This window comes from Chrysochloris asiatica, unplaced genomic scaffold (genome assembly GCF_000296735.1).
Source record: "Chrysochloris asiatica unplaced genomic scaffold, ChrAsi1.0 scaffold00040, whole genome shotgun sequence".
Taxonomy (NCBI): Eukaryota; Metazoa; Chordata; class Mammalia; order Afrosoricida; family Chrysochloridae; genus Chrysochloris; species Chrysochloris asiatica.
The window spans coordinates 9,133,193-9,159,000 of NW_006408558.1; the positions used below are offsets into that span (position 1 = coordinate 9,133,193).

At 40.6% G+C, this 25,808-nt stretch overlaps 1 protein-coding gene across 4 annotated transcripts in view; it reads left to right on the forward strand.

Annotated features, from left to right (window-relative positions):
* KIF13A (kinesin family member 13A) overlaps positions 1–25,808 on the forward strand; it is a 253,879-nt gene that overhangs the window by 152,822 nt on the left and 75,249 nt on the right. For all 4 annotated transcript variants that reach the window (XM_006860796.1, XM_006860793.1, XM_006860794.1 and 1 more), the window contains exons 4-8: positions 8,543–8,635; positions 11,027–11,207; positions 14,558–14,645; positions 17,886–18,020; positions 19,206–19,318. In XM_006860796.1, coding sequence (XP_006860858.1) covers positions 8,543–8,635; positions 11,027–11,207; positions 14,558–14,645; positions 17,886–18,020; positions 19,206–19,318 — 610 coding nt within the window. The remainder of the gene's footprint in view (positions 1–8,542; positions 8,636–11,026; positions 11,208–14,557; positions 14,646–17,885; positions 18,021–19,205; positions 19,319–25,808) is intronic.

A 25,808-nucleotide genomic window follows, 5' to 3' on the forward strand; every position in this document is an offset into this window, starting at 1 on the left:
AGTCAGCACTCAGTCTACCTCTTCGTCTTCACCTCTGGAGCTCAGGGTTCCAGGATCAGCATCTGTATCTGTTTCACTTGGCCTCCCATATCTTTTTTGCAGGGGGTCTGCTCAGTATGTCTGCCTACTCCACCATCTTGCCCAGAAGTCCATATAAAAGTTTTTTATATGTAATGCTTTCCTGTATCACAGAGTGAAGTGTAGCCATAGTGTGTGCTTCATGGAGAGCTGTTGTTCGTTGTTAAGTGCTATTGAGTCTGTTCCAACTCATAACGGACCTGTTTAGAGTTTCCAAGGAGTGGCTGGAGCTTTTGAACTGACAACCATGCAGTTAGCAAGCCAGTGTTTCTGTACAGTGCCAAGAGTCTACAGTGTACTGTCAAGTTTGGCCTTTTTCTCAGTATTTCTTACGGTACCAGAGTTACTCTGAAGGTCATCCCATCCCAAAGAATGGAGCAAGTGTAATGGTGACCAGGGACTCAAACAGTTAAGGAAGGTAACTTTTGTTACGTTGGGGTTTTTGTGTACTATTTTCTTTTGTTTTACGTACCTATATGTCAACACTATAAAATCAGTGGAAAACATTTTTCTTCCTTGGGATAGTATGGGTTGGCATACCCTGGTCCGGAGTCTCTGGTGGTTTAGACCTGCTTGGCTGCTAACTGAAAGGTTGGAGGAGGTTCATGCCCACCCATAGGGACCTCGGAAGAAAAGTTAGACCATCTTCTACTTTTGCAAAATCAGCCATTGAAAACCCAGTGGAACACAGTTGTACTCTGACACACACGAGTTCACCAGGAGTCAGAATCAACTGGTGTATCCTGATCCAAGTGATGATCCTCCGTGTCTTCACTGTCTCCCTGCACACGTGCCACACCACACATACTTGCTAAAGTGCACAGGACCGCTATCTCTCACTCTCTGTTGCCCTCTCTCAGTCTTTCAGACAAGAGTGGGGGCCCCATTTTATTTGGTCAGTGGGACTTCAAAAGTGGAACCTCTAGAGAACCTACAGAAATGTCAATGTGTGACTCCTTTAAAAATATCAGAACAAGTGCCTTTTCTTTTGTACTTTATCTTTGAAATGAGATCGCCTCATCATTGCCTCCCCTCCTTTACAAAGACAGAGGAGAGTTATCTGAAGGAAAGACAATTAGATGATTGCCTCCTTCTGTGCTCCAAAACTAATTACTGTTGATTAAAAATTTAAGGAATGATATTAATGATAGATAATGACTAAGTATATAGTCTAGATTTATATTGGCAAGGCACTTTATGAAGTAGTATTCTTATTAAATCTTCCTAGCATCCAATAAGGTAACCACTGTTAATCCCTATTTTACTAATGAGGAAACAGAGCATTTGCCCAAGGTTACACAACTGGTGAGGAGTAGCATTCAAATTTCAACAAAATGATAAGAAAATATGAGCAAATATCTGTACAACTTGGAGGTAGAAACGGATATTTAAAGCATATACCATGTTGTTGTCGTTGTTGTTAAGTGCAGTCAAGCCAGTTCCGACTCACAGCCAACCCATATAGGCTGTCCAAGGCTGTGTATCTTTGTAGGAGCAGAATGCCTCATCTTTCTCCCACGGAGCAGCTGGTGGGCTTGAACTGCCAATCTGTTGGTTCACAGTCTAATGTTTATCTTATAGAGCCACCGTGCTCTGACATATACCATAGACTTTTTTCAAACATTTTTCCTCATGCGTTTGCCTATGGCAGCTATTATATGTCAAAGGCAAAACTCATAAATGAAAAAATTTGAAAAAAGCAAACATTTTTGTATGCCAAAACATAAAACTGAAATGTAAATATAATTGATAGACTGGGAAAAAATATTCAGAACATTTATGATAGAACAAAGATTAATAACTTTAATTTATAACAAGCATTTAAAAATTAATATGAAAAATAGCAAATGGCCAAACCAACTGACTTATTAAAAAAAAAAAAAATAGGGCTAAAGTTGTCAACTTACTAAAGAGTAAATACAAATGGGCAATGCATAAAACATGAAGTTTGTTGGTTTTTTTCCTGTCAATTTTCTCAAAACCAAAAAGAATGATAGATAGCCAGTTTGTTGTTGTTTTTAAGGGTGTAGAAATCAAGACCCATTCATGGCTAGGTGGTTGGTTGTAGTGTGCCATTGAGCTGGTTCCAACTTAGAGTGACCCTGTCTAGGGTTTCTGAGGCTGTAAATCTTTATGGGAACAGAAAACCTCATTGTTCTCCCTGGGAGTGACTGGTAGATTTGAACTGCTGACCTTGCAGTTAGCAACACAGTTTGTACTCCACTCCACTCAGTACCAGAGGAGTCCTGGGGTGGCGCTGTGAGTTAATGCGCCAGACTGCAAAGCCGTTTGAACTGCAAGGTCATCAGCGGTTCAAGCTCACCAGTCACTCCTCGGGAACCCTATACAGGGTTGCTATGGGTCGGAACTGACTCGACAGAACTTTACAACAACAACACTACCAGAGCTCCCTCTGCCAGGGCTCCTTCCTTCATTCCTTGAAGACCTAATTTAGTCTGATTTTTTTGCTGTTTAAGTCAATAGAAAAATGCTTAAAACATACCTGTAAAGATAGTTTTTGCCATTAAAAATTTAAAAAGGGAAACATGACTATCCGTACTATGAAATTGATTATATCAATTGAGGGGCCATTCACACAATAAAAAACTAAGCAGTTTCTACAAATGCTAATGCTGATGTATAATTGTAGGTTGAGAAATGTTCATTATTCCTTCTTTTATAAAAAAATAAATTTTCCTTTGAGCTCTGAGCATTCTCACTGGACTTCTTCAATTCTGTAGTCTTATTCATTGTCTGGCTTTCTTATGCCTTGGAGACAAATGAAAATATAATGGCTTGGGCCAGTCATTCTTTCATCATCAAAATTCCATATTTGCTTTGCAGATTTGCCCAATGAGATTTGTTATTTGTTTCTTGCCTACTACTTCTGTAGACATTATGAATCCCAGCAAAATTAAATCCTTGCAAACTTCAGTATTTCTCTGTTTATCAGGTAGGTTGTTGCTTACTGGTCCAGTTGTGAGGATTTTTGTTTTCTTTATGTGAAGGTGGTGTTGTTGTTAAGTGCCATCCAGTTGGTTTCAACTCAGTATACCCTGTATAGGGTTTCTGAGGGCCAGCTTGTTGCTTTGAACTGCCGACCTTGAGGTTCAAACTGACTTCCCCTCCTAATTCCAATCTACACAGCATCAGCAGCAGAAAAGGGTTACATTACCGTACCTGACACAAAAATAGATAGAAATTTGTGAGTATTTAATTCATTCAGGTTCTGTAGGGCTATGGTAGAATCTCTTTGACCACCATTGTTGTTGTTAAGTGCTGTTGAGTAAATTCCGACTTAGAGTGACCCTGTAGTGCATCTCTGCAACTGAATAGTTTCAACAACGCAGGCTTTTTTTTTTTTTTTTTTTAAGTTACTAAATATGAATTGAATTGAAATCATGAATTACAGTCTGGACATTTGACCTAGCCAAGTCTTTCTTAAGCAATGCATTGCCTCCACCCTCACTACACCCACTTCCAGAGGGCAGGTTAAACATTGTGGAAGATCAAACAGGATTGCTCCATTCATCTGCTTGTGTCAAGAGAGCATTGCTTGTCACATGCCTTCACAGTGACACTTGGATCTGGCTGATGACCACAAATAGTTCTAACAAGCTTGAGCATTTTGTTGTTGTTGTGAAGTGCCATCGAGTCAAATCCGACCCATAACAACCCTGTATAGAGTTTCCAAGGAGCAGCTGGTGAGCTCGAACCGCCAACCTTGCAGTTCAAATGGCTTTGCAGTCTGGCGTATTAACCCACAGCTCCACACCGCATGTTGTTAAGTGCCGTCGAGTCGGTTCCAACCCATAGCGACCCTGTACAGGGTTTCCGAGGGTGTAAATCCTTACGGGAGTAGAAAGCCTCATCTTTCTCCCGCGAAGCGGCTGGTAGTTTCGAACCGCTGACCTTAAGGTTTGCAGCCCAATTCGTAACCACTACGCTACCAGAGCCGCATAGGTAGTGTTTAATTTAAGATCCGCTAAAATGAATGGCTCAGCTCCAGATGTGAGTTCTTCCTTTTGCCACAGGGTTTAGGGATCCATATGAAATATAAAGGCTTTTTAAGAAAACTTAGGAAAAAAATAGATGGATGAGTGAAAGGGCTTCAACAGCTTTGGGGAGATATGGAATGAAAATGTATGGGATTTTCTCATGAACTTTTTGAAGCCCCCTGGAATGTTTATGAAAGAACATGTGATAGAGTGAGTGGGACTTCCATACTGGTACAAGACTTCATCATACCTCGTTTTAGCTTTAGTGTGTTTAATGTGTGTTGGGGGCATTGATGGCCATGGTAGAATTTTGCCTTCCAGGCAGGAGATCAGGGTTAAATGATCAGCCATCTGTCAGTGTTAGAGGAAGTGTTGCTGTGATTCTGAACTGGTTTCAGTGGAGTTTCTAGGCTCTGAAAGATTAGGAAGAACGGTCTGGCACTGAAAAAAATCAGGCTGTGAAATCCCTGTCAGTCACTCTGGTCTCATCTACATCCAGCCATGGGGATGGTGCAGGACTGTACACCATTGTTTTTATTGTGTGAGGAGCTGCACAAGTCAGAGGCTTAATCCACAGCAATTTACCACCAACAATAACAGTAGTGTGTGTTTCATGGGTAATAATTTCAGTAAAACCTGATTCTTCTCAGGGTGTGTGCACAAACACACAGACTTCTTTAGATAGTCTTCACCTTTGTGTTTTGGAAAGACAAGAAGAACAATTAAGATTATTCCCACTGTAAAGAAAAATCAGTCAACGTGCTCTGGGTTCTCCTTAGGTACCAGGCACCCTGCTGAATGCATGATGTCAGGAATACAGAAATCAGGTTATATAAAATTGCTAAATATTTTCTTGTGTTCCATTTTTTAAACGGTATTAGTCATGGATCTTGCTCGTTTTCTTTTTTCTTTCTGTATTTGACTTAACATTGCATGTACAGTTCTGGACATGACGTTTTCCCCCTCAACAAACGTTTGAAATCTAGCATCACTTACTTTGTTGGTTTTGTTTTACTGTTATGAAATATTGCATCATTTTTAATAGGCTCACTTTATTTATCCACTCCCCTATAATGGAGTCTGGTAGTGTAGTGGTTATGAGTCAGGTTGCTAACCCCAGGGTCAGCAGTTTGAAACTACCAGCTGTTCCATGGGAGAAAGATGAGGCTTTCTGCTCCCATCAACATTTACAGCCATGGAAACCCTATACAGGGTTTCTATGAGTCGGAACCGACTCCACAGCACACAACCACCATCACCACCATAGTGGGCATTTGACTTGATTCCAGTTAAAACCAAACCAGTTGCCTTTGAGTCAATTTTGACTAAGAGGGCTCCGTTGGTGTCAAAGTAGAACACACATCCATAGGGTTTTCAATGACTAATTTTTGGCTACTTCTAAGGATCACAGAAAATCATAGGATCATTAGATTCAAAATGGCCATTATCAGTGCATTTCAGTTCACTGATGCCTACGGCATTGATCTTTATGCATTCCATTTCTTTTTTATGACTCCCAATTTTCTAAGATTCAAACTTTGTACATTCCACATTCTGATTATTAGTAGATGTTTGTAGCTATTCTTAATTTGAGTTGTGCCCCACCAGCAAGTGAAGGTCCCAAATGCTTTGCACCATCCATATCATCAAGGTCAACTCGATTTTGAGGAAGCATCTCTTCCTGAGTCACATTTTCAGTGCCTCCCAACCTGAGGGGCTCATCGTCTAGCACTATATCACACATTGCTTCACTGCTATTCTTAACATTTTATGGGGTCTAATCCTTCAGAAGTGGACCATCTCTTGTTTCTTCCTCATCTGTTCTTGTCTGAAAGTTTGTCTACCATGGGTGACTGTTAGTATTTGAAATACCAGTGGCTTGTCTTCCAGCATCACAGCAACACACAAGCCACCAAAGTATAACAAAAATTGTAACCTAGTGCTTGAAAACATCTCTTGGTTCATACTGAAATTTAAAAAAATCTATTATTGTGAATTGAGCCAAGGTGTACAGAGCTCAGATCATCAGTTTTACATTCAACAAATCATATGCTTTGTATCATGTAGAATAGGTACTCTGAACCACAAGGTCAATGGTTCAGACTCACCAGTCTCTCCTCAGAAACCTTATACAGGGTCACTATGAGCTGGAACCGACTCAGTGGCACTTAAAAACAACAACAAACTTTTTATTGTGAATTGAGCCCTAGGTTTACAGAACATATCATCAGTTTTACATTTAAAAAATCATATGCTTTGTATTGTTTTTGTTGTTAGGTGTCATCGAGTCAGCACCGACTCACAATGACCCTGTGCACCACAGAACTAAATACTGCACAGTCCTGGGTCAGCCTCAGAATCGTTGCCATACCTGAGCCCATCACTGTCGCCACTGTGCCAATCCATCTCGTTGGGTCCTCTTTTTCTCCAACCCTCCACTTTACCAAACATGATACCCTTCTCCAGGGACTGGTCCCTCCAGATAATATGTCTGAAGTATGAGAGACAAAGTCGGGCCATCCTGGCTTCCAGGGAGCATTCTGGCTGCACTACTTCCAACACAGATCTGTTTGTTCTTTTAGCAGCCCATGGTACTTTGTATCATTACAGTGATTATAAAACCCTCTGTGTTCTATTAATTAATTAACAGTGGTTACAAATTGGGCTGCTAACCTCAGGGTCAGCAGTTAGAAACTACCAGTTGTTCTGCAGGAGAAAGATAAGGCTTTCTGCTCCTGTAAAGACTTACAGCCTCGGGAACCCTGTACAGGGTCACTGTGAGTCAGTACCGACACTCCACGGTACATAACAACAACAGCAGAGCAACCTCACTTTAGCTCTCAGGCTGATGTATTTTTAAAGTTCCATTCTATAGCCACAATCTTAGACTAGGTTCCCTAAAGAAGCAAAACCATCGAAACATATATGCATATATACAAAGAGACGCTTATATCATGGAAATGGCTCACAATTTAGAGTCCCAGGTCCCCAGCAGAAGAAACAGAGCAAGTTTGCCTGCATGTCCATTCTATTGGGAGCAGGCCACACCCCCAAGGAAAAATTCTCCAGTTGATTGGTTGCTCATAGCCAATCATGACAGAGTTAACGATGCCTGTATCAGGTTTCATCACCACAGGGATAACTACATCTCAACTGCCTAATCACTGGGAATCCTGGTCCAGTCAGTTGATACAAAACTTTAACTCTCACAGACAATGACTGCTAAAATTAGATCCAGCTTTGCATCTGAGAAACATGTGTCTAAAATCTTACATTATGTTGCATTATGTTCATATGTAAAAGGAATTGGCATATTGTAATAGCATGTAGGATGAAAGTTAAGTCAACTCATCCTTTCCACAAACATTTGTTAAGTGTTTTGTACTAGGCACTAGGATTACAAAGATAAAGAGATTTTATAGTCACTTTGTACTGTCAGGGAATGAGGTGCTTAAGCCAGTGGTCTTTGTTAATACTATAATAGTGAATGCTTTAAGAAATGTAAGAAAACAGAAGAAGAATATAATTTTACTTTTGTTAAGGATGGGAAGGTGTTCCTGGGTGTTGCAATCAGTTAAGTGTTGGATTACTTAACCAGTAGGTTGGTGGTTTGAACCCACTCAGAGCTGTCTCAAAAGGAAGGTCTGGTCATCCAAAAGGTATGCAGCAGTTCTCTGCACACATGGGATCTCTGTACACAGAAACAGGTTTGTTTTTGTGGACTGATGACAATGAATATTAGAAAGTCATCAAATTCAAAGGCTAGTAAATGCTGAAGTAAGTGTTTTTAAATCTTTTTATACCTTTCTTCTTAGCCTGTTTCCAAAAACTGCAATATATAACAGTTTTACATAAGAGCCTGTCCCTGCCCCCCTCTACATGATAGGCCTGTGAATCTTATCACAACACTGTTGATGGTAAGGGCTATTGAGTTGGTTCCGATTCATAGCAGTCATGTATAGAGTTTCCAAGGACTAGCTGGTAGCTTTGAACTGCAGTTAGCTGTCCATGCTTATCTGACTGTGCCACACTAGGATCCACCATTAGCAAATGGCATTCACAAGACACTGTGCTAGATGCTGAGGGGACATCAGGGTATGAATGATGTTAGTCAGAAGGTCAGAATCCATATGGGGAGATAAAACTTCCATAAAGCTGATAATGGAAAGGAAACTTTAATGCCTAGGGAAATGAATTAGAAGAGAATTAGAATCATAAACCTATCCAGGAAATGTGCTATAGTTTAGAAGAGTAAGTGAAATTGTATATGTTAACCTTTTAAGTCAGAGTGCTACTTTTGGTAGGTATGCAACACACTTTTAACATGTTTTTGGATTGAAAGAATATTGCTCGTTTGTTCAGGAACTCTTAATAAAGCTATATTAAAAGCATTTTTTTCCCTCTCTCTCTTTAATTTTGGTATTTAAATTTTTTATTTTCTATTATTATTTTGTTTTGCTTTTTAGGTCAGGAGGTCGTTTTCAAGTGCCTCGGGGAAGGAATTCTTGAAAAAGCCTTCCAGGGGTATAATGCTTGCATTTTTGCATATGGACAGACAGGTAAGATATTAAATATGCATTAATAAACATGTAAAAATAGAAAACACTTGGGAAGCTGCAGAAAAAAAATACTTCTAACTCTGAATTTTCGATGATCAAAAGTAATCGTCTTTTGAAGGTTCAGCAGCTTTGGTAATTGGGTAATTTCAGTGTTAATGAGCAAAACTAGTTTAAAACTATTAAGTGTCATTTTCCAAAATTATCATTTTCACTTGTACTTAAATTAGAAAATAATTACCAGTCTCTCAGTATAAATGTTACAATTAAAACCTGTGGAAAACCCGTAGTCTCATTTTATCTTGGACTAGAGTGCAGTGGTGATAAATTATTAAAGGTAAGTTTATGGCACAGATGGTTGAAACAAATAAGACAAAAAACACATATATATGTTGTTAAGTGCTGTCAAGTTGGTTCCAACCCATATGGACCCTGTATAGGGTTTCCGAGGAGTGGTTCGTGGTTTTGAACCATCAACCTTGCAATTCAAACTGACCTTAAAGTCCAGCACCTTTTCCTGCAGCACCACACCAGGTTGTGTGGAGAGATAGCAATCCTGTATAGGGTTTCCAAGGAGTAACTAGTGAGCTTGAACCGCCAACATTGCGATTCAAACCGACCTTGCAGTCCTGCGCATTAACCCACAGGGCCACACCTGGACTTGCTCCACATATATACATACACACATATACCCGTGACTCAGCCATTAATACTCTTACCTAATAGTCGTTCAACTATGTTGTTATTGTTACATTCTGTTGTGTCCATTATTGACACACAGTGACCCATGTGAACTCCCATAGGGCTTTCTAGGTTTTAATCTTTATAGAAACAGGTTGCCAGGTCTTTCTCCTTCATAGTGGCTGGGTAGGTTCAAACGGCCAGCTTTTTGGTGTGCAGCCTAGCACTTAGCTGTTACACCTCTGGGAATCCATTTTTCAACTATGAAGTGAAAATAAATCAATAAATCGTAACAGTCCTTCCTTGTACCACATCACCAGATACCTAGAAGACTCAGATAAGGCAATATATTGCAAAGAATTTTTTGTTTTAACTTTTCATTATGCATTGAGTGAAGGTTTACAGGAAAAATCATCAGTGTTACTTTCAACAACTCTTACACTTTGTTTCATCTCGATGATTACAATCCCCTCCATGGAACAACAGTTAAACCCTGCTTCCTCCCTGTGATTCTGATTTCCATTCAACCCACCTTCCCATCCTTCTCAACTTTGTCTTTAGGTAAATGTTGCCCTTTAGATTTTGAATGGTTCACCATTCCATGGGGAGCGTACCATACCAGTGTTGGTGTCTCCGCCATATGCCTATGTACTGTTTGGCTGAAAATTGGGCCACAAGGGTCAGTTTCCTAAGGGTGGTCAAGGGCCATAGTGTCTGGTTCCTCCAGTCTTTTTCTGACCAGTAAGCCTGATCTTTTTAAAATTATTATTCATTTTGAGTTTTCTTCCACATTTTCGCCCACTCTATCCAGGACCTTGTAATGTGATCCCTTTCAGAGCAGTTCCGGGTGCCATCTAGTTGTCAGTACATTTTGACAAATATAAAATACTGTACAAAAATAACTACAAGGTCGGCAGTTCAAGCTCACCAGCCACTCCTTGGAAATCCTATACAGGTCGCTATGTGTCAGAACAAACTCCACGGCACTTAACAACAACAACAACAATTCAAGAATAATATGAGGCTTCAAAAAGTTTGTGAGAAATCCCATTATCTTTTAATCCATTTTCCACAAACTTTTGGGATCCTGTTCGTATACTGTTTTTACAAAAAAGCATAATATATGGTTCATGTTATTTAATAATGTGTGTTGTTGTAAAGGGCCATGGAGTCATTCTGACTCACAGCAACCCTGTATAGGGTTTCTAAGGCTTTAAATCTTTGCAGGAATAGAAAGCCTCATCTTTCTCCCACAGAGTGTCTAGTGGGCTCATACCTCCAACCTTACGGTCTGTGTTCCAGTGCTTAACATTTGTGCTTATTGTGGAGCTGTGGATTAGCACTGGACTGCTAACCATAATGTCTATGGTTCAAACCCACCAACTGCTCCTCAGAAACCCTATGCAGGGTCACTGAGTTGGAACTGACTTGACTTAATAACAAAATTACAACATTCTTTTAAAATTGTCTATTTTTAGTATATACTCATCCATCTGTAGACTAGGTGCCCTCTGACTCTTGCCATGAGAATCCAAGATTGTGAGAGAAGTAGAAAGAAAAGTTGCTTTAGCATCTGAGAGCCTGATTCAAGGCCCGAGTTTGCCACTTCTCTGCTGTGTGACTTAGGTTGGGGAATTTAGAAAACTTGCGTGCTTGAAGCCTCACATTTTGTTCCTCTTCTACCCTTCCTTCTTCCTGTTTGGTCTTCTCCAGGTTCAGGGAAATCCTTCTCCATGATGGGCAATGCTGAGCAGCTGGGCCTTATTCCCAGACTGTGCTGTGCTTTATTTCAAAGGATCTCTGTGGAGCAAAATGAATCACAGACCTTCAAAGTCGAAGTGTCCTATATGGAAATTTATAATGAGAAAGTTCGGGACCTTTTAGACCCCAAAGGGTAAGTTACTGGTTGAAAGTAAGTCATAATAGAGGTTATCTTTTAAGTGATCCTTAAGTTAAAATTGGAAGTTGAGAACTTGGACATTTTCTGAGCAATCATTAGCCTCTCAGAACCTGTCAGTCTACCCAGTCCACATGCAGGCTTTCCTGTGTTATTTTTGTTGTTAGGTGCCATCGAGTCTGTACCAACTCATAGCGACGCTGTGCACAACAGAACAAAACACTGCCCAGTCCTGGGCCAACATCACAATTGTTGCCACGCTTGAGCCCATTGATGCTGCCACTTTGCCAATCCATCTCACTGGGGGTCTTCCTCTTTTTCTCTGACCCTCCACCTTACCAAACATAATATACTTCTCCAGTGACTGGTCCTTCCTGACAGACAGTATGTTCAAAGTATGAGAGATGAAGTTTGGCCATCCTGGCCTCCAAGGAGCACTCTGGCTGTACTTCTTCCAACACAGATCTCTTGGTTCTTTTGGCAGCCCATGGCACTTTCAATATTCTCCTCCAACACCATGGCTCAAATGCATCAATTCTTCTACAGTCTTCCTTATTCACTATCCAGCTTTCTCATGCAGATGAGGTTACCAAAAATACCCTGGCTTGGGTCAGGCACACCTAAGTCCTCAAGCTGACATCTTTGCTCTTCAACACTTTAAAAAGGTCTTGTGCAGCAGATTTACCTAATGCAATACATTGTTTGATTTCTTGATTGCTGCTTCCATGAGTGTTGATAGTTGATCCAAGAAGAATGAAGTCCTTGAAAGCTTCAATCTTTTCTCCGCTGATAATGTTGTCTATTGGTCCAGTGGTGAGGATTTTTGTTTTCTTTACATTGAGATGCAATCCTAACCAAAGGCTGTGCTCTTTGATCTTCATCTAGTCATGTATAATTTTGTTAACATATGTTTTTCTATTGGTATTGTTTTTGCCATGGTGGCCTAGTCCTAAAAATGGACTTAAGATTGCCACATTGGTCCTTCATTTACATTGGAAAAAGTGTCTCTAAATTCAAGAGAATGTGTTTGTTGAACCAGAACAACTCAACCCAGGCAACTAGCTTTCTGCTTTGTGCATTGGGCTCCTGGTGGGAACTTTGTAAAGACACCCAGGCCTGATCCCCACCCATGGTGAGCTCTAGCTTTCTGACGTTTTTAAAAAGTCAGTGGTAAAAAATAAATTCATAAAGAAATTATGAATTAAAAAAAAATTTTAATTAAAAATTTTTTTTGAGTGCTGATTTAAACATAATAAATCTTTATACAAAATTTAGAAAATAGGTAAATTATAAAAAGATAGAAAATGAGCTGTACTCCCACCACTCAAAGCTTTTAAAAATTAAAAACACTTGGCAGTCAAGTCCGTTTTGACTCATGTCAACCTCATGTAGAACTGTAAGGTTTCCATGGGATGACTTTTTTGGAAGTAGATTGCCAAGCTTTTCTCCCTAGGTGCCTCAGGGTGGACTTGAACCTCTAGCCTTATGGTTAGCGGCCATGCACATTAACCATTTGCACCACCCAGGAACTCACAGTAATTGTAGCTCTTTATTGTTGTTTTTTTCTCACTGGAGTAATGTCAAGCATTGGCTCTTGATTTTAAAGGTGAATAGTATGTGACAGCAAGAAAAGATGGTAAACATGTAGACTTTGTGTTTAATCTCAATTCTGTCTTGACAAGCTGTTTAAAGGGACCTCAAACTAGTTTTACCATTTACTAATTAAAATTTTTAAATATAAAGAAAATTCCACCTCATAACCTGGATTAACCTGGGGAACATTATGCTGAGTGAAGTTATTCAGTCACAAAAAGACAAATATTGTGTGAGACCACTACTGTAAAAAGCTAAGAAAATGTTCTCATGCTGAAAGAAAGATTTTTTGATAGCACGCCTTATAAAGACGCACAGCTTCGGAAACCCTATACGTGGTTGCTGTGAGTCACAGGCAGCAAGGGTGGGAGGGAAGGGATAGTGATTCACTGGCAAGAGGGTGTCGTCATTGTTGTTAAGTGCTGTCAAGTTGATTCTGACTCCTAGCGACCCTCTATAGGGTTTCAGAGAAGCAGCTGCTGGGCTTGAACTGCTGACCTTGTGAATCAAAGTCCAGGGCTGATCCTATAGCACCACACCAAGAGTCCGGCTAGAGGCTGGTGGTGGTGAAGTGCTGTAATAAATACCAACTAAACTGCAATACCATATGATGTTTAAAATCATCAGTATAAAGCAGCATAAAATAATTCTGACTTGAAGTTTAAGGCGTTTTAATATTGTTCACCGTTTGGTAACATTTTTCAAGATATTTTTTACTAAGAATTTGTTCGTTTACAAAATAGCCTTAGTAAAAAAGTTAAATTCAAAATTACCACATGACCCAGAAATCCCAATCCTGAGTATGTTATACAAAGAGGCTTCAAAAGTTTGCGGGAAAATGGGATTAAAAGATAAATGCAGTTTTCCATGAACTTTTTGACACGGCCTCAGACACAAAAGAATTGAAAGTAGGAATGCAGACAGAAGCTTGTACCCTATAGTTCATTGCAACACTCACTGAATGTTCTTAGTAGTCAAAATATCGAGCTAGCTTAACTGTATAGCAACAACGCATGGTCTGTGCATACAACAGACTATTACTCAGCCATAAAGAGAAAAAAGTCCTGATAATCATATACTATGGATGAATCTTTAAAGCATTATGCAGTGTACAGTAAGTCACACAAGAAGAGGTACTGTTTGATGCCTCTTGTATGAAACATGCAAGTGCATGGAGACCAAAGTTATCAGTGGTTATTAGAGTTGGGAACTAGAGGAAGAAGGGGAGACATTGCTTAGGGTCCACCAGGTATCTGTTGGTGGTGGGATAGTTGTACATGTAAAAACTGCTGAAGTGACAAATGTTTTGTTTCATACATAGTTTTCCTACAGTAAACCAGTTTGAAAACCAAAACATCCTTAATGTTAAATTCAATCTGACCCTATTGTTGCCTCACTTTTTGTTTTTTCTTCTCTCCCCTACCCCTCATAGGCAGTATTTCATATTTGTGATGCTCATTGCCTAAAGCTAGTTAGCATAACCTAGTATACCGTCCTGTCGGCTGTTTAGTTTGAAACTAGAGAAAGAATTTTTTAAATACTAAGTTACTTTAAATAGAAATTGGAACATAAGACATCCCTCGTATGGAATGCTGTTTAGCTAATCCAAATAAAGTAATTTTTTGAATATTTCTGTTCATTTAAAACAACAACAACCTTTTGAAATTGCTATCATAATTTTTGTGTACTTATAAAGAAAGAAAAGCTTCCAAGATTGGTCTGATTCATTCATTCTCTTTTCTTCTTTCCCAAAGGAGTAGACAGTCTCTTAAAGTGAGAGAACATAAAGTTTTGGGACCATACGTAGATGGTTTATCTCAGCTGGCTGTTACAAGCTTTGAGGTAAGTTATCAGTAAAAAAAAAAAAAAAAATTTTAAATCAGCAGTACATCAGAGTATAACTAATATTGAATATATTTTTATGATGATACTTTATATAGCACAGTGATATAATTAGTTGTTAAGTTCTGGTTGAGTCTGTTCTGACTCTTAGCGACCCTGTATAGTGTTTCCAAGGAACAGCTTCTGGGTTTGAACCACCAACCTGTGGTTAGCAGTTGGTTGCTTATCCTACTGCGCCACACCAGGACACCTAGCACAATCTTCAAGTTGTGTAACCCCTTCACAATTGATGCACTCGGGCAGTTTCTGAATTTCAAGATGAAATTTGTAGTATCTCAGAAAGTCATTCTGCACCTTGAGGAGCATCCCCTGGGATTTGTGCCCTGTGAGTAAGTTCTCCCCTCTGACTCCTCTGTATGCCTGCTTTGCATCAGAAAGGCTGCATCACACCAGGTGAATAAAAATGGCTGGTGGTACTCTCTTCAAAAGCCACACTGGGTATCTGCTGTGCCTGTCATACCTTTAGATACACCTCTGATCAGCACACGCCAAACAGGGACAAAGGACTTTTCATTACAAGCTCTGTTTACAGTGTGACTGAAACACCCAACATTCCGAGGCTGTTGAATCTTTTCACTAACACCACTGTTGAAACTGTTCTCCGGCAAGTTTCCATGTGATGTCCTTCTAGACAAATCTGGTAGCCTAAACAGTATCTAACTCAGCGCTTTCTTCTTGACAGCATGTCCTGCCTCAGCTCACATTATTTTTCACTCTTCAGGTTCTTCTCTTTTTCGGAATCACTCCTTGTCCCACTGGCTGACTTGCTTTCTTTACCTACTCCTTAACTTTTATGCCTTTTAATGACCTGGCTCAGTGTTTTACTCTTACATCTAAAATCCTTGCTTTGGAAATCTTTAACATATGAACAGCTATCTCAGTTGCTGAAGAATGCAGATGGATGAATAGATATACTTACTGATGTTACCTGAATTCTCAGCATCTCAAACTCAGTCTGATGATGATTAATTTTACCTTCAAAGTCATCGTCTCCAGCCATATAAATGGCTGCTCTAAGTTTTGCTCAGGTCAGAAATATGGGCAATCTTCTCTTTAAAATTGTTCAGATTCCTAAGTAAATGGAATAAAAATGTCTCAGGTAAAAATGCTGATTCACACAGTGAGTCTGTAGAATTCGCAAATGCCTTGCCAGGGAACCTTAATTTTAGCTCATTGTGGTTGGGTTTTGTGTCCATCTCATCCTACTTTCATATCAGGGAGAGCCAGGGAGCTTGGGATTTGTAGCATAGCTCTGCCTCTTATTAGCTGTGGGAAAAGTTATTTAACTTCCATGTTCTACAGTGCCGTTGTGTGTAAACTCGAGAAAATTCCTCTTTCGTAAGGTTCATTCATCTAACATTTTATAAGAACCTCTAGGCTCCAGGTATTCTAGGAACAAGTGTGCCACTGACCTTGGAGAACCACAGTGTTGGGGGAGAGGAAGAAGAACAGCATGGCTGGGAAGTACAGGAGAGTTAGAATGTTACCTGTAAGAAAATAAACAAAACCAAACTGCCATCAAGTTGATTCCGGCTCATAGTGACCCTGTACAGGGTTTCCCAGGCTATAAACCTGTGTGAGCAAAAAGTCTCATCGTTCTCATAGCAACCTTGTGTACAACAGAATGAAATACTGCACACTCCTGCGCCATCCTCACAATCATTGCTACACTTGAGCCCATTGCTGCTGCCCCTGTGTCAGACCACCTCATTGAGGCAGCCTTCCTCCACTTTACCAAGCATCATGTCCTTCTCCAGGGACTGGGCCCTCCTGACAACATGTCCAAAGTATGAAAAATGAAGTCTCACCATCATTGATGCTAAGGAGAATTCTGGTTATACTGCTTCCAAAAAACAGATTTGTTTGTTTTTTTGGCAATTCATGGTACTTTGAATATTATTCTCCAATCTTCCTTACTAATTTTCCAACTTTCACATGCATATAAGGCTATTAAAAATACCTTGGGTTGGGTCAGGCATACTTTAGTCCTCAAACTGACATCTTTGCTCTTCAACACTTTAAAGAGGTCTTGTGCAGCAGATTTGTCTAATACAATATGTTGTTTGATTTCTTGACTGCTGCTTCCATGAGTGTTAATTGTGAATCCAAACAAAATGAAGTCTTTGACAACTTCAGTCTTTTCTCCATTTATCATATTATCTATTGGTCCAGTGGTGAGGATAGATTGAGGTGCAATCCATACTGAAGGCTCTGGTCTTCATCAGTATTTTAAATCCTCTTCACTTCTAGCAAGCAAAGTTGCATCACATGCATATCACAGGTTGTTAATGAGTCTTCCTACAATCCTGATGCCCTGCTCTTCATATAATCCAGCTTCTCGGGTTATCTGTTCAACATATCGATTAAGTATGGTGAAAGAATACAACCCTGGCACACACCTTTCCTTTAAACCATTCATATTCACTATAGAATGTATCTATATCGTTGTTGTTAAGTGTCCTCAAAACTTGGTTCTAACTCATAATGATGCTATATAGAGTTTCTGAAGAGTGACTGGGGAGTTTGAACCACTGATCTTGCCGTTCAAATCACCCCTGTGCTCCAGTGCTTACCTGGAGCGCCACACCAGGACTCTAGAATGTATCTATGTTGTTGTTGTTGTTAAGTGCTGTGTCATCGGTTCTGACTCATAACGACACTGTTTAGGGTTTCCAAGGAGCAGTTGGTGGGTTTGAACTCAATAGTGCTTAGTAAATACTGGCTCTCCCTTCAGAACTCACAGAGGAGAAAACAGGAACTTACAGAGATGGAGCCTTGGTGGCATCCTGGTTAAGTGCTTGGCTCTTAAAAGGTTGGCATTTCTAACCCAACCACCAGTTATTGGGAGAAAATACCTGACCACCTGCTCCCCAAAAGATTCCAGTCTCAAAAACCATATGGCACAATTCTACTCTGTCCTATATTGTTGCTATTGTTGTTATAAGTCAGAATCAACTCAACAACCCGGGGAAACACCAGCAGAGAAAAATGACAATTGGAAGATGGCCAGAAGAATGGAGAAAACATTTCTAGACTAGAAACCAGGCCCGATGGAGGGTTTTATGGAAGGACAGTGACTCATGCATCAAGAGGGAGGGGTTGTAATTAAACATATACACCTGGTAGGCTTTATGGTGTTCTTGTTTTGGGCTTATGGTTTTCCTTATGTTTTGCCTTTAGGATATTGAGTCACTGATGTCTGAGGGAAATAAGTCTCGAACAGTAGCTGCAACCAACATGAATGAAGAAAGTAGCCGCTCGCATGCTGTGTTCAACATCATAATTACACAGACGCTTTATGACCTACAGTCTGGGGTGAGGGCTTGGGCAGAACTTTTTGGTCAAAGACTCAAAATATCTGAGTGGGTGAAATGGTGCATGGAAGGGTGTTGGGCCTGAGGATGTGGTGTCAGCTCTTGTATGTACTAGATGAGCTGCTTTCCTTTAATTTGTTCAGTCTTGTCCCAAGCCAGGTATTTATTTTTTTATCTACATTTTGAATTCCTTAGTATACTTTATGAGAAATCACTTTGTTTAAAAAACAAAAATCACAAAAGAACAAGAACCACAGAAATGTGGGAAATACCATATTGACTTTGTTTAGTATTTTTGCTTTTACACTGTCTAAAGGAGCTCTGGTAGCATGGCGGTTACGAGTTGGGCTGCAAACAGCAAGGTCAGCAGTTTGAAACTACCAGCTGTTCTGCGGGAGAAAGATGAGGCTTTCTGTTTCCGTAAGGATTCACAGCCTCAGAAACCCTGTACAGGGTCGCTATGATTCAGAACCCACTGCACGGCACATAACCAACCAACCAATGGAAGTATTGTTGTTGTTAAGTGTTGTTGAGTCCGTTCTGACCCATAGTGACTCTGTATAGGATTGCTGAGGAGTGGCTGGTGAGCTTGAACTGCCGACCTTGTGGTTCAAACCAACTTTGCAGTCCAGCGCATTACCCCACGGGGCCACACCAGGTTTGCTGTAGAAGTAAGAGTGAAAATGGCTTTCACTCTTCTTCAGTGTAAGTAAGAGTGAAAATTAATCTTAAGTGAATACTTTTTACCATTAAAACTTTTTAAAGAGAATTGGATTCTTCTTCCCCATCAAACCCAAGTGATGCTGACACACAGTTCCTAATGTGTATCTTTTCATCCTGTCATTCCCCTTAAAACAATCTCTTTTCTGGAGGCTGTTGAAGCAGACAGCACAACCTTTAGCCTACAGAGCACTTTTCCAGAAGAAGAGGAAATTGACTTAAATGTACAGGAATCCTTCAGCTTTCAGAGTATATACACTTACGACCCAGCTTCCCACGCCAGTGTAAACTCTGACTGCATAGTAGGGTTGTTTGTTCAAATAACTTCTCAACAGTGTAGAATCTTCGTGAGAAGTTTGCTCTGTAGGACTAGGATGGGCACATGGCTCTCTTACTGAAAGTGTTGACATCTGTGTGGTTTTCACACTAACGTGTGCCGTTTTCTTTTCTTGTTTCCTACAACTAGAACTCGGGAGAGAAAGTCAGTAAAGTTAGCCTGGTAGACCTGGCAGGCAGCGAAAGAGTATCAAAAACCGGTGCTGCAGGCGAGCGACTGAAAGAAGGCAGCAACATTAACAAGTAAGAGAGCTCTTGAGAACCCGGGCATTGCATTCTACTCGTTACGCGTCCTGGGGGACTTGTATTATGGGGGTCTGTCTGATGCACAGGTTGTTTCAAGCCTATGTGGATGTAGTAATCTGAGTTGTAGAAGAACAACAGCCTGCCTCTGTTGCATGAGGCTTGTTTAAGTAAAGCTGCATAATACAGGCCTCCTTAAAGATTATACGCACACATATGTGTATCATCATCTATAATGTGGTTTTATTGTTAGTGACGTCGAGTCGGATTCTACTCACAGCAACCCTGCATAGGGTTTCCAAGGAGCACCTGATGAGTTTGAACCACTGACCTTGCAGTTCAAATCGATCTTGCAGTCCAGTGTGTTAACCCACAGCACCACACAGCAGAAATCCAATGTGGTCTTTGTTGTTGTTGTTAAGTGTCATTGACTCGGTTGGTTCTAACCTATAACAACCTTGTAAAGAGTTTCTGAGGAGCAGATGGTGAACTTCAGCCGCCAACCTTGTGGTTCAAACTGACTTTGCAGTCCAGCGCATTAATCCATAGCACCACACTTAAGTGCCATAGAGTCCATTTTGAGCCATAGCAACCCTATATAGGGTTTCTGAGGAACAACTCGTAAGCTTGAACTGCAGACCTTGTGGTTCAAACTGACTTTGCAGTCCTGTGCTTAACCCACAACACCACAACACAGGATTCCACAGCGCCACACTAGGTAGATGCAAATCATACTTTCATCAATTAAGTCGTATCTTTAATGAACTGTGGGAGCTTATTTTGAAAGAAAATCTGCTTTGAATCCAAATATTGATATTTAAAATAGCAATATCGTTTTAAAAGCAAAAATAATGGTTGCTGTTGTGTGTTGTCGAATCAGTTTTGATTCATAGCGACCCTGTATAGAGTTTCTGAGAGTGGCTGGTGGATTTGACCTGTCAACCTTGCAGTTAGCACGGTTATCAGTTCAGTGCTTGCCCTACAGCACCACACCAGGGCTCATTGAATTACTACCATGTTGAAATACTATTTGCCTTGAGTTCCCACAGTATGCATAAGTTTCCTATGGCTGTCAAAGGAAAACGCTACAGACTTATGAAAGTTGGAATGTTTTGTCTCAAAGATTTGGAGGGTAGAAATCCAAATCGTTGTACTGACTGAGCCTTGTTTCCTTCCTAGTCTCTACGGGGCAGATTCTTGTCTCTTCCAGCTTCTAGTAGCCCAGGCATTTCTTCAGACGACCCTCTTCTCTGTGTTTCTTTGTCTCTGTGTATCTTCACCTCTTTCAGGAGAGCACCATTCATCTAGGAGTAGGACCCACCCTACTCTATTGTGACCTCAGGCTGACTGATATCTTCAAAGGCCCTATTTCCAAATAAGGTCACACTCGTAGGGACCAGAAGTTAAAATGTCTGTTTTGGTGCCAGGGAGGAACAATAATCCAATCCATCATAGACTAAAAGACAGCAAGGTGGTGAAGGATGTGTTGTAGAGCTTTCCAGGTTAAAACAGGAGATGCAGGCATGTACATGGAGAGCACAGCAAAGGAAAGGCCTAGACAGACGCTGGACTTGCTCTGTTCAGTGATGCCCTAACCCAGCAAAGGGGTCCTTGTGTCTCAACACTTAAGTAGTCTGCTGCGAGTTAAAAGGTCAGTAGTTCAAATCCCAGTTATCTCTTCTGCAAGAGAAAGATCTTTTGATCTGCTTCCAATAAAGATTGTTATTGTTAATGCTGTCAAGTCAGTTCCGACACATAGTGAGCCGTATAAGGTTTCCAAGGAGCAGGTGGTGGGTTTGAATAACCACATTCTGGCAGTTAGCAGTCCAGTACTTATTCTGCAACCTAGTAGACCCTGTGGAGCAGTTCTGCTCTGTCACATGAGGTTGTTATGAACAGGAGTCATCTTGCTGGCATCTAACAATAATAGCAACAGTAAACTGGGCAGGTGAAGAATGTGCAAAAGAGTGGAAATAAATAAGACTGGAAAGATAAACAGACACCAAGTCCTTATGGATTGGAGAATTGTATGTGCTCCTGATATTCCAGGGGAAGCCTTGTTGCGTTTGTGCATGGAAGCCCACAGAGTTTGTATTTATGAGTGTGCCTTCAAGCCAGACCACTTTGGTTTCATCCTGACTCCATCACTTACCTAATACGTATATCATGGACAAGTGATTTAACCTCTCTCTGCTCAGTTTCTCTCATCTCTAAAATGGGAACAACAGTACCTACGTCATAAAATGAAATGACGATCATGTGCTCAGGACAATGCCTAGTACAGAGGATGTGCTGAATGAATATTGATTGTGATAGCTCTTGTTTTCATCATCATTATTTACAGTATTCCAAGTTCAGCAGAGAGTTGTTTAGTCTATGCTTGCAATCTTTTGGGTAGCACTGGAATCACTTGGAATTTAGCTTAGAACAGAATGTGACAAGAGGTAACATAGGAACATATTTTTGCAGCCTGCATTTCAAAATGATCTCAGCACATTATGGTTTTAGCAGACAGCAGTTTAAAATTAGAAATAAAATAGAGGCCCCTCTATCAGACGGACACAGCCACACTCCCAGAGAAAGACTGCTGCTTTAGAAAGTTAATCTTTCAGTCATCTCGTCTCCTGCTCAGATCACAAAGGATTTTGCTATATTTCATGACAAGGCGTTATAAGATTCCAGGCTGTGTTACAGCTCTGTGTTCCATAATGAACCCAAACTAGAGTGGCAAAGCAGGAATGGGGTGTGAGGAGACAGGTTTATAAGAAAGAATTGGCACCCTGCTTGAGATTCGCTTATTGGTCCTGAGCTATGCCGGTGTATTGCCTAATGGCACTTGTTAAGTGCCATCGAGTTGGATTCAACTCATAGCAACCCTGTATAGAGTTTCCAAGGAGCAGCTGGTGAGTTTGAACCACTGACCTTGCAGTTCAGACTGATCTTGCAGTCCAGTGCATTAACCCACAGAGCCACAGCAGGACTCGAGTGTGGTCTTTGTTGTTGTTGTTAACTGTTGTTGACTCGGTTGGTTCTGTACAGGGAATTCTGTACTGTGGACTTGAGGGAATTTCGATTATATGGTGGAACTTCGAAAAAGTTCCATTAACTTTTATTTCCCTTTTTCCAAAAACATTTTGAAACCCCTTTGTATGTGTGTGGCCATGATAATGCAACGATCGCTAGCTTTTATTGAACTCTTACAGTGTACCAGGCACGGTTCTGAATATTTAATGATCATCTGTTCCTCACACCAGCATTGTAAGATAAGCCCGTTAGCTCCATTTTACAGATGAGGAAACCAGTGCAGAAAGTGGTTAATTAAGTTGTCTAAGGTCCCCCAGCTGGAGACACGCTGCATCTTATATTTGAATGCAGGGGGTCTGGCTCTTGCCAGGGTGCTCACGTGTTCCATTTGCCTAGAAGAATCCTGATATTTCTGTTCCACAGTAAATATTAGGAGTACCCCATTAAATTTTCAGAGGTGTCTTCATTTGGACATTAAATTATGTAGTGCCCCTTACTGGGCCACCTCAAGGCTACCGGATGTTGTTGTTGAGTGCCATTGAGTGGGTTCCAACCTATAGCAACCCTGTACAGGGTTTCCAAGGCTGTAAATCTTTACGGGAGCAGAAAGCCTCATCGTTCTCCCGTGCAGCGGCTGGTAGTTTCAAACTGCTGACCTTAAGGTTCGCAGCCCGATTCGTCACCACTGTGCTACCAGAGCTCTCCTTCAAGACAACCGGATAGCATGCCTCTTTTCCATAGTGACCTGTTGAATTATTGACTCTGCCCACCATCAGACTGTCTTTCTTATTTAGATGTTAGCTGTTTCCCAGATGGATATGTTGTTACTTACAACTAGATCGTGAGATTTGTTTTCATAGCTCTTTTTAGTTTTTGAGCACATTCACATTTTGAACATCACATTTGTTTGACGCTCATAACAGGTATTTTTATCTCTGTTTAAAAAGATGAAATTTTTGATGCTTGGATATATGGTAAATAACATTAATAAAAACAAGCAAGCATTTGTTATAATTTTGTATCAAATACAAAAATAATGTAGACTTCGTGGTAGGCAGAATGATGTCTCCCCCTCTAAGGTGGACCACATTCTAATTCCCAAAACCTCTGAGTGTGCACCTTACATGGCAAATGGATTTTGCAGAAAAGATTAAGTTAATGATTTTGAGATGGAGTCCAGGCAGGCTCACCCAATGTAATCACACATGTAAGTGAAAGAGAGGTGGGAGAGCCAGCCAGGGTCGGGGAATGTAGTGGGAGAAAGGCATGATCGGCCATTGCTGACTTGAAAGATGGAGGAAGGGACCATGAGCCCCTTCCTCCATATAGAAATGGGGCTTGGGCTGAGGAGTAGGGAGGGAGAGGACCAGATATTCCCCCAGAGCCTTTGGAATGAACACAGCCTGGCTGGCACTTCAGTTTAAGTTCAATGAAACACAAACTCTGGACTTCTGATCTCCAGAACAGCAAGATAATAAATGTGTGGTGTTTAATTTGTTGCAACATGATTCCTGCCCTTGAGAAACACAAAGTTTAGGGCATCAGCAAGTCACTTCATATTAAAAAAAAAAAAGAAAGATTGAGGAAACGCTACATATCCCAGTGTTTAAGGTGTAACTTTTTTTTTCATAACTTTTTTACCATCCCAAGGACATTTGCTAAGTTGTTCTATGCTTTTGTCAAGATCGCTGGCTAGAAGAGTATAGCTGCGTCTGAGCCCAGTCCCCTGACTTTTATTGTTGCTGTTAGTTGCTGTCCAGTGGCTCAAATGCATGCCAACCCCGTGTAGAACAAAACAAAGTGCTTCCCAGTCCTGTACCATGTTCCTGACCCTTGGTGTGCCTAAGTCCATTGTTGTGGCCACAGTGTATGTGGAGTGCCTTCCAACCTACGGGCTCATCTTCCAGCACGTCAGACAGTGCTCTGTTGTGGTCTAGAGGGTTTTCATTGGTTACATTTCAGAAGTGTATCGCCTGGTCTCTTCTTAGTCTGCAAGCTCTATGAAAATCTGTCTATCATGAGTAACCCTACTGGTATTTGAAATACCAATGGTATAGCTTCCAGCATCACAGTAATGCTCAAGTTACCATAGTACAACAGGCTGACAGATGCATGATGGAAGCGTTCTAAGCCTTTGACTGCTAAAACGAAAGAAATCTCTGACATGTTTCCTAACCTTCCTTTCGGCCTACTTTTTGGTCTTCATTTGATGGACCATTAATAATCCTCTTAACCAGGCCTGTCAGGAACTTCACACAGACATTAGTGTCTGCTTAATGGCTGATGGATTCGGAAACTGCAGCTCTCCTTAGGTTCTTAAGAGCTTTAAAGCACCCACTATTCTTTTCGTTTGAAGAACTAGCAGTTCTGCGTTGGCCACCCTACTGTCGTGTTATGTTTGAGGCACGGGCAGTACAGCTTATCTGTAGCCATCTTTATAGGCAAATGCGAATCTGAAAAAAACAAGTTGTTGCCCCACTTGTCTACTGATGGTGGAGGGAGGATGGATTTTTCCAGCCCTGGACTATAAAGTCGGTTTGAACCTCAAGGTCGGTGGTTAAAACTCACCAACCGCTCCTTGGAAACCCTATCTAGTGGTCACTACAAGACAAAACCAACTCAGTGGCATGTAACAACAACAACAGAGTCTGGCTATTTCAACTTCTTTAAGAACAAATTTAGAGCCTAGAGCTCTCCCTTTAGTGCCCCTAGAAATGCCACTCAGAATGGGTTCATTTCCATTGCTGTGGTTCTATATGAGAGGACTGCAACAGGCTCACATTAGAAGCAGGCTGCCACACATGAGTCAGATCTTGTCTCAATGATAAAAACAAAAACCCATTTCATCCCCCAAATGTATTTTCATATGAAGCGCCAATGTTATTTTAAAGTTATTAATGGTGACCCTTGAGTGACTGGGCTCAATTCAGTTTCTAATGAATTAAAATAATTTCTGCTGCATTTGGAAATGAAAATGCCTAGGACTGTTCAAACAGTTGTTTCCAACTGAAAATTAAAACCTTTTTCTCACCCTAGAATGTGGCTTTCTGTGTCTGGCTTTTCTTACTTAGCAAAAATGTTTAAGACTCTTGCAAGTAGCTTAAGCTGGAGAAAGATGAGGTTTTCTGCTGCCATAAAGGTTTACAGCCTTGGAAACCATATACAGGGTCACTGTGATTTGGAACCGACTGGAAGACAAGCAGTAGTGGCAGCAGCAAGTAGCTTAATATTGTCAGAGTTCATTTGTGTTGTATGTATTATGTATGTATGTATGTATGTATGTATGTATGTATCATAACTCCAGTCCTTTTTAGTACTGAATAGTATTGTGTAGACGTAACATCTTTTGTTTACCCATTTGTACGTGTGAATTGTTAACAAAAGCTGCTATGAACAAACATTTGTATGGACACGTTTTCATTTTTCTTGTTCAACTTTGACATCTGTTTACTGTGATGTGTGTGTA